The 9,365-nt window shown below is 34.8% G+C and overlaps 1 protein-coding gene across 1 annotated transcript; it reads right to left on the reverse strand.

Annotated features, from left to right (window-relative positions):
• Positions 1-8,779: 8,779 nt before the first annotated feature.
• Positions 8,780-9,091, reverse strand: LOC117179169 (histone H4-like). Its single transcript, XM_033370891.1, has one exon. It carries the CDS (start codon positions 9,089-9,091, stop codon positions 8,780-8,782), a length of 312 nt encoding a protein of 103 aa, XP_033226782.1.
• Between the last annotated feature and the right edge of the window lie 274 nt (positions 9,092-9,365).

The raw sequence follows: 9,365 nt of genomic DNA on the forward strand, positions 1-9,365 counted from the left end.
TTTATGTAAATCGATGATCCTAGTCTTAGGTTTTGCATTGGTAATCATACGCAGGCATTTGTTTTGGACAATTTGTAAAGTTTTTATGTTTGTCGCTGACGTTTTACTCCATATAGGCGCGCCGCCATAGTGCATTGGCCCGTGACCTAAGTCTCTGAAGTAATGCGGAAGCGGTTCCGGAGACTTAGGTGGGCAAAAAGAGGAGGGGTTTTAGTCGGTACAAATCCGACACTACCCAGCATTCAGCTGGGTGTCTTTTTGAAGATTTCCCCTCCTCGTTAAAAAAAATCTATTTATCTATCTATCTATCATTGTAGATGGTGCCAATCTTTGCGTCTGGGCGAAGTGAGATCATAAAGAATGGATGAGTTTGCTTGGAATCAGTCTTCTGTTTCATCTTAATGCATTTTACACCTGGGAACCCTTGTGCATCCAGGTCGTCGACGATGTCTTGGATTGGGAGGCCAGGCATTCCTTTCATAACAATTTTGAGTGTCTTTTCGTCCTTCGCTGCATACGTATGGAAATTAAGTTTGTTGCTTGTGAATATCTTTACTAAGGCTGCGTGATCCTGCATATTGTGGGGCTTGAAGGTGTAGATCCCGTTGTTTATTTTGAGGATAGGTGATGTTTCCAGCCTTGATTTCAATGATTTTAGAAGTCCTTGCAGGTCCTGGATCTCGGATTTAACAATAATTGGTGGAGGTTTTTTTTTTGGCTTCGGTGCCATGTTTTCAGATTCATGTTCAGATGTGACGCTGTTATTGCTGGTGGTATCCATGTGTGCACTATAGTTGTTTGTGCGTCTTGCATATTTTTAAGCAGATGCAACTTTTTTGAGTTTTCCAGGGTTGATTCATCCTTGTTCGCCTTTTTATAGGGCTGGCCATCAAATACTTTGGAGGATTTCCTTTTCATGCTGGTGCTCTTCTTAACTACAGATTCCCATATTCCCTGCACTGTAAAAAGAGTGGTTGAAAATTGCAAGTCGGTTTGTAAACGTTTTACTATTATTTATGCGTTAATTCTACAAGTTTATTGTGAACACGCAGCGATTAACAGTGAAAATTCACAGTATTTGTATAAATTTTACCGTAAAAGTGTAATATTAACACAGGAATCAGTAAACATAAAAATACCAGTGATTAACGTACTAAATTTCAACCATATTAAAACCGATATTATCATGCACTTTTCCCAGGCTTCTTTAAAATCAAAATATTTAAAATTCACGTGGAAAGTGTAAAAAGGCAGAATGATGGAAATTTTACCAGAATTTTTTAATTCCACTGCAGCCGTTGTCACTCGACAACACAACAACACGTTCGCGTGTTTTATGTATGAAATGTAATATATTTTAAAAATTTCATCCGTTCCGTCTATATGAAGTTGGGATAAATTCATATTGCCATAAGCAGGCCTTCTAAACTTTATCTCCCATAACTCAGCACTTATGCTAATACTGATATTTGGTATATGAGGTGAGTAGAAAAAGTTCCTCCTTGCGTGTGTGATATTTGTGTAGAAATAGAAAAAAAAAGTTCTTTAAACTAGCTAAGAGTATCATGTTTATAAATTGACTTCTTTAATCAAGAGTTATAATATTATGTCAATATTGAGGTTATTCGTCTCTTTGTCTGGAGATGGCCACTGCCATTTTACATCGACACTTGAATTTTACAAGAGGAACGTAAAATTACACTGTCTGAAAGTGTTACGGGAAGATTCCTATCTGCGTGTGGTTTTAAAGTATAACATTAATTTTTAACCATTGCAGTAAAATTCCCGCGTTAATCACTGGTATTTTTATGTCCACTGATTAATGCGGTAATTTTCAGCCATTTTTTTTTTTTACAATTTGATCATGTTTTTGACACTGTCGGCCAGAAGGCCTCCAGTATTATATGTTGCTTTTCCACTGAGTATATTTTGTTTAAATTTCTTTCGGTTAATAATTTCTTTCTCAATCACCCGGAAGGATGTGAGTCTTATTTTTGGTAGAAATCGCGATATTTTTAGACATTTTTACATTCTCATCCTAATGAGAAGGTATTGATTTTATGCAAGACTTCACTTTGTCCGTGTTCATCAAATCTCCACGTTTTGAGACCCACTGAGTCAGAAACAACGATTTTTACGAAGGTGTCTGTCTGTAGTCTGTATTCTGTAGGCAAGATAACTTTCAAAAAATTGATCAGATTGGATTATGCTTTAACACACTTTTTCAAGGCCTAAAAGGAAAGAACAAGAATAGAAACGGTGATTTTTGAAAGCCCTACAAGATGATCATAACAACTTTTTCAATTTGGTCGAAAAGTTGAAAATTTCAAATTCGATCGTACCAAAAATAATGAAAAATTCCATTTTTTGGTCAAACTATGCAAGATACGAAAAAAAATGAATAAGCTAAAATTGCACGTCCTGGAAAGACCTACAAATTTGTAATCAATCACTTTTCAATAAGACGCGTAGTTTTTGTTGTTAGTCGTAAAAAACAAAAAATTTTAATAAAAAAATAAAAATTTTGGACTAACGGCACAAGCTACGAAAAAAATGGGACAAAACTTGTTTATCCAAAAAAGAGCTATAATTTTTGATAGGACACGTAGTTTTTGCATAAGTACGAACTAAAATTAATAGACCATAGTTGTTCGTCTAAAAAGTTCTATAAATTTATTATTAAGAATTTTTTACAGGACGAGTAGATTTTCTTTCAATCGTAAAAAATAAGATTAAAAATACAAAAATTAAATTTTTGGAAAAAGGACAGAAAAGACGAAAGAGGACAAAGGATCCTACATATGACCCTATATAGGTTCCTGTATTAGACCATATGCAGATGCACAATAGTTTTTCTTTTATCTTAAAAAGTAAGATTAAAAATAAAAAATATAAAAAAAAAAGAAATAAGAATTAGTATGATTCAATTTTTATGCATATTATGAATTGTAATTATATAAATTGATTGAAATGATAGATGTTTTAGCGCAGCTTAGAATACAATTTAAAGCAAAATACAAAAGAAATATTAAAATAATCATGATAAATACAATTTGTTCTTTATTTTGCAATTTCTGAATAAGCAATCCCAGGCAGAGTTACATAAAAAATGTATTATATTTGATATAAAAGTGTTGTGTATAATGTTGAAAAGTTGACATTTTGGACAGAATCGACTGCGAAGCACGTGATACGTGATGAGAATGTGTTCGTTCAAGCCGAAAGAGCTTTAACCAAGAGAGTTCAAAATCACAAAATTACAGTTATCGATCCGTTGACCTTTAATTTTAAAAGGTCTGTGCACGAATGTGGCAGAAATGGAACGACCGAGCGTGGAGTGCCATAGCCATCAGTCGCGTGCCGTAGGTGTGATCAAGCTCTCAAGCTAAGCTGTTTTAACAAAAGAGAATGCACACTCACCAAATTAAACTGGTGGATGTTTTGAGTCTTAATTGGAAAATTTTTCCGCCAGAATGTGGGAAAATATAGAAAGCGAGCGCGTAGCGCGAGTTTAATACATAATCGACCGCGAAACGCGAGATAAATACATTATTGAGCGCGTAGCGCGAGAACCAACAGTCGCGCTCAGACCTGCGAGCGAAGCAAGCCGCGCGCTTAGCGCGCGATGGGAATTTGCACGCTTAGCGGGCAGATTTTTTTTGTTGGAAAACAAGGGACAGAAATCAGAGGGGGGGGGGGGCTTTTTTTACTACCGACCGCTGGTATCTTTCTAATGTTCCAGAAGTTAGATCCGCAAAGTTATTTTTTCCAAACAATTCAAGATGTGCTGAATTGTGCTAGACTTGTGCTCATTTGTACCGTAAATGGTTGTTTGAAAAATAAAAAATTACGTGCCCAATTTTTGAAAAACGTTTTTTTGCTAGCTCCGCAACTTCTTACTAGAGCAAAAAGAAAGGATGTGCTAGGCGGCTCGAAGTATACACAATTTTGTGCAAGAAAAAAATTCCAAAAACATAACCGTTAAAAAAACAAAAAAATTTAGTATTTTAAAAAATTCGAAAAACTAACACTTGTGCTAAGTTGTGTTCGACAGATGCAGTCTTTATTCCCTCTAACAAAAGTATGTGATATCAACAGTTCTCATATTACAACTTAAAAAACATACAAGATCCTAAAATAGCCAAATTTCGAACAAATAAAACTTGTGCTGTGTAGGGTGACCAGAGAAAAACACTTCTGGTTTTTTTAACAGCGAAAGGCAAATAACGGTAGTTTATACGATTGTAGATGGAAGATTTTTTTAAAAATTTTAAACAATATTCAGAGGTGTCGTATAGTCTTTAAACTTATTTATTGCAAAAGCTGAAAATTTCTGCAAGTGAAGAGTAGATCGTAAAAGTGCAACTTCAGCTCTTTTCATTGATGAGCGCTCCGCCCCGAAAATTAAACAGCTTAAGCCGTAGACCTGTCAAATTTTAAAATTTTACTAAGATTTGTTTTCAATGTAGCACGTTTAATTATACTTTTTCTTAATCTGCTTTTTCAAAAATAAAATCTTCAACCTTTAAGGAAAATTTTCTCAAAATTTCAGTATCAGATATACATATGTTATTGGGGATATTAGTCTTTGAAAACAGTGGAGAATAGTGAAAATAGCATTTTTTAGACAACCGTAAATAATATGCATTATGAATTTTTAATTTAAAAAATTCTTTTATATGGATTCTAAAGACCTCAAGAACAGCATATAAAAAGTTCAAATTGAAAAGTGGGTAACTTCGTCGTTAAAACCTTAAATAAAAAAAAAGTTGGCGTTGCTCATGTAAATTGCATAAGAACTTTAAAGACGATGCGCTACCTCTAAATATTGTTTAAAATTTTTGTTACAAAAATCTACCTTCTACAATACCATAAACTACCGTTATTTGCCGTTCGCTCCCAAGAAAACCAAAAGTGTTTTTTTTTCTGGCCACACTAGAGCTGAGTTGTGCTCGACAAATACAGTCTTTATTCCCTTTCACCAAATTACGTAAGATCAACAGTTCTCATAGGAAAACTCAACAAACATCAAATCTTCAACAATAGTTGAATTTCGAAAAAATAAAACTTGTGCTAAGTTGTTTCATTCACAGAATAGCATTTCTGTTTTGTAATATGAACCGTTTATATTTTAATAATAATTATACATAAAAGACAGAATTATTATTATTATTATTATTATTATTATTATTATTATTATTATTATTACACCATTTAGCCATTTCCCTTTCGGGGTAGGCGTGACTCACTCGGTAGGGGAAAGAAGTAGTGTGTGGAAGGGATAGAGATATTTCAGATTGATCCAGAATTCTCATGCTATTTACGTAAATAACACGTTAGTTCCGCAACACTGCTCCGACCCAGGTTATTGATCAATCTCTCCAGCAATCACCCCAAGCGAAGAACCTCACGAAGTCGTTATGTAAGGTTCCCCACTTGGGTCCATTAGTGGCCAAGGTCTTTTGTTTCAGGCGTCATTCACTCTACTGACACTCTTTTTATTAACTATTTGCCGCCATACTTTCCTGTCCTGGCATACTTCTCTAGCTTCTTCTATGTCCATGCATTTTTTCATGCAGGCTCTCGTGTTTCTGTGACTTCTTATGTATCTTCTAACTAGGGTCTCATTCACACATTCTAACCATTCTTTCCGCGGTCTACTTGTGGGTACGCTGCCATTTACTTTACCTTGATACACTTGTTTCGTTAGTCGTTCATTTGGAATTCTCTCAACATGTCCGAACCATCTTAACCGATTTTTTTCCCATGTGTCTACTAGCGTCTCTTCTGCACCACATTTTTTAGAGTTGTCTCGTTACTTACTTTGTCCATCAGGGTTTTCCCGCATATGATGCGCATGAATCTCATGTCAATTGCGTTAATTTGACTCTTATCTTTTTCTTGATAAGTCCATGTCTCGCTACCGTATAGTACTGCCGGTACAAATATGGAATTATGTATTGCCATTTTAGCTATATTTGATATATTTTTACTTCTGATAAGGGGACCTGCTCTACCAATAACCTTCTTACCTTCATTTATTCGTCTATCTAATTCCTCATCTATCTTCCCGTCCCTAGTAAATAAGCTATCAAGGTATACGAACTTATCAACTTGTTCAATTCTCTCATCATTTAATAAAATATCAGAATGATTTTCATAATATATTGTTCATGATTGCAGTGTAATTAACAAATAATAATTTCGATGTGAATTTCTCTGTTTTGAATAACGTATCGAATCCACAAATCAGCACAAGTTTTAGTTTTTCAAAATTTGGCTATTTTAGGGTCTTTTATGTTTTTTGAGTTTTAGGTACATTTTGAGTTTTCGTATGATAACGGTTGATCTCAAATAAATTTTTTAAAGGGAAAGCCTGCAATTGTCAAGCTCAACTCAGCGCAAGTTTTAGTTTTTAGAAATTTGGCTATTTTAGGATCTTTTATGTTTTTTGAGTTTCAAGTACATTTTGAGTTTTCATATGATAACGGTTGATCTTACGTAATTTTGTTAGAGGGAATAAAGACTGCATTTCCCGAGTAGAACTCAGCACAGGTTTTATTTTTTCGAAATTTGACTATTTTTGGACATTTTATGTTTTTTGAGTTTTTATATGAGAACTGTTAATCTCACGTAAGAAGGAATAAAAACAGCATTTGTCGAGCACAACTCAGCAGAAGTTTTATTTTTTCAAAATTTGGCTATTTTAGGTCTTTTATGTATTTTAGTTTATATTTTGAGTTGTTATATGAGAACGGTGGATCTTACGTAATTTTGTTAGGCGGAATAAAGACTGCATTTGTCGGTTCTGAATCCTTGGGTGACACCTGGTCACGGGTCGAAGCAAGGCACGAGCTATCGAGAGTAAAAAAGCCCCCCCCCCCCTTTGTTTTCCAACATACAATATGTCGAAAAATATCGTGATTTTCACAAAAAATAAAACTGAGATCCTTCCGGGAAATTGAAAATAATTACAGAGCCTATCCGGCAGTTTGCATTTTGAATCGCTTTATTAGAACTGAAGATTATATACAAGTTGAAAATACCAAATTTTCTTTTTAAAAAACCTCCTTAATTTATTAGTATATTTGAAAACCTTGGAACTTCGGTAACTGTTATAGTAAATTTAAATCTTATAGTATGTTAATCACCAATTCATCTGCCATTGCCTTTATAAAACATAAAAAAAGATTGGGGTACATTTTTATCAAAGAATTTGAGGTTATGTATTTGACTTTGATGACTTGAGTCATAATAAAAGTAGTACCTGTATCACATCGACGCACAAAACACTTACTTGTTCTGTGAATAATTTTGATGGCATCAAAAAATACATCCGCAGCAATACACAACAGATTCCCTAAAAAAATCTCGCGAGGAGTAAACTACAAGCCGGCCGAAACGAGGTCGCCAATAGGCTTGCGCGGTCAGCAGTAAAAAAGTTTTCCCCCTGCTTTCTGGCACTTGTTTTCCAACAAAAAGAATGTCTAAAAACATCGCGATTTTCACAAAATATAAGACTATCATATCCTTCTGGGTGATTGAAAATAATTACAGAGCCTATCCGTTACAGTTTGAATTGCTTTAATATCTTTATTAGAACTGAAGATAATATAGTTGTACATTTTTGTACTTGCAAGCAACAATTTTTATTATTTCTCAACTGCAATTGGTTCACAACAGTTTACCTCATACTCATGAATTTTTTAAAATGTTGCCCATTGCCCCTTGTATAAGAAATAATGCTCTCAACCTGACTGTCCTTAAATATACCCGAAAATCCTTACTTTTTTTTACATTTTTCAGTCTATAAAGCATAACAATTTTTTACATAAACGTCTTCAAGCTCGTTCACGTAGAACACTTAGCTTTCATGACTTTTTTTTTATTTCGCTAGCATATTTTTTTGGCTGAGTTGTTAAGCTTCAAAGGCAGATACCATTCACATTAACAAGGAACTCCTGTGTTTTTGTCTGCCCCGAAGCAAAAAAAGAAACTTTGTGGTAATTACGTCTAACATTTTAAATTCTAATGAAAGTGTAGAAACTTATATAACAAGAAATGCCGCCAGTGTAGTTCTCGATGAACCCTGTAGAATATTTATAGCTGTAAGGGTAATTTATTGTAATACCAGTATGTGAGCGTTTCGTTTTGTAATTTTGGGCACAAAGGTTGGAACGTAAAAACCCCCATTAGATATTTATGTAACTTATGCTAGCTTATCCTAATATGTATATTAATAGCATGATTTATAATTTTCTGTCGTTTATTTAATGTAGTTATTATATTACGACAGCATAAGGTGTAACGTATTTTATTTTAAACGGAGTATTATCTTTGTTATATAAATGCACATAACAAATGTATAATCTTATAGCCTTTTGAACATGCTTCTTTAATCTGTTGTCTATACAAAACCTTAGTATATCATCCCTTAATATTTTGCAGATTTTTGGTGATGCATTTCAACATTATTTATTATTATTGAGAGCATATCCTATTTCTTTGAATTCTTTTACTAAAAATTATGAAATTGGTCTTCTTTGCATTAATATTACACCCATGGTAGTACCTCATTAATTCATTGTATGCAATGCACACAAATTACACCAACAGACGAAAAAAGGAGCATAACCCAAAAGGCCAACCAGTAACAGATGATGGGAAAACCAATTAATTATGCAATATAAATGGTTTGAAAAGAAATAATCCACCGTAAAAAATATTTGGTGGCCCTGAAAAGGGCCGGTTGTTTGCATATAGGCAGATGGTAAAATGATTAACCGCCAAATCCGTAAAGAGTACGGCCTTGACGTTTCAGAGCATAGACAACGTCCATGGCGGTGACAGTCTTCCTTTTGGCATGCTCTGTGTAGGTAACAGCGTCACGGATAACATTTTCAAGAAACTCCTTCAGGACACCACGAGTTTCTTCATAGATCAAGCCTGAAATGCGCTTGATACCACCGCGACGAGCAAGACGGCGAATAGCGGGCTTTGTGATTCCCTGGATGTTATCACGGAGAACTTTACGATGGCGCTTCGCTCCTCCATTTCCCAGTCCTTTTTTTCCCTTTCCACGAACAGTCATTTTTCCGCAGCAAATACTTTACGCAACAAAAATAAACGAAGAATGATGAAATTGTAAAAAAAAAGAGGTGGGGATGAGGGGGCCCCAACCATCGCCCCCTCTCGTGAGATCCAATGCACGGCAGTGGGCGGCTGGCGCCAGTCGCGCACTCGCGATGTATGATCTCCCCGACGAATAATCGGACTGGAAGAAGTTGTTGTGTGTTACCCGTTTGGGCATTGTTACACAATCTGAGAGAAATTTGACATGACTTGAATTAAGAGTGACGTTAATT

The sequence above is a fragment of the Belonocnema kinseyi genome, chromosome 1, assembly GCF_010883055.1.
Source record: "Belonocnema kinseyi isolate 2016_QV_RU_SX_M_011 chromosome 1, B_treatae_v1, whole genome shotgun sequence".
In the NCBI taxonomy this organism is placed as follows: domain Eukaryota; kingdom Metazoa; phylum Arthropoda; class Insecta; order Hymenoptera; family Cynipidae; genus Belonocnema; species Belonocnema kinseyi.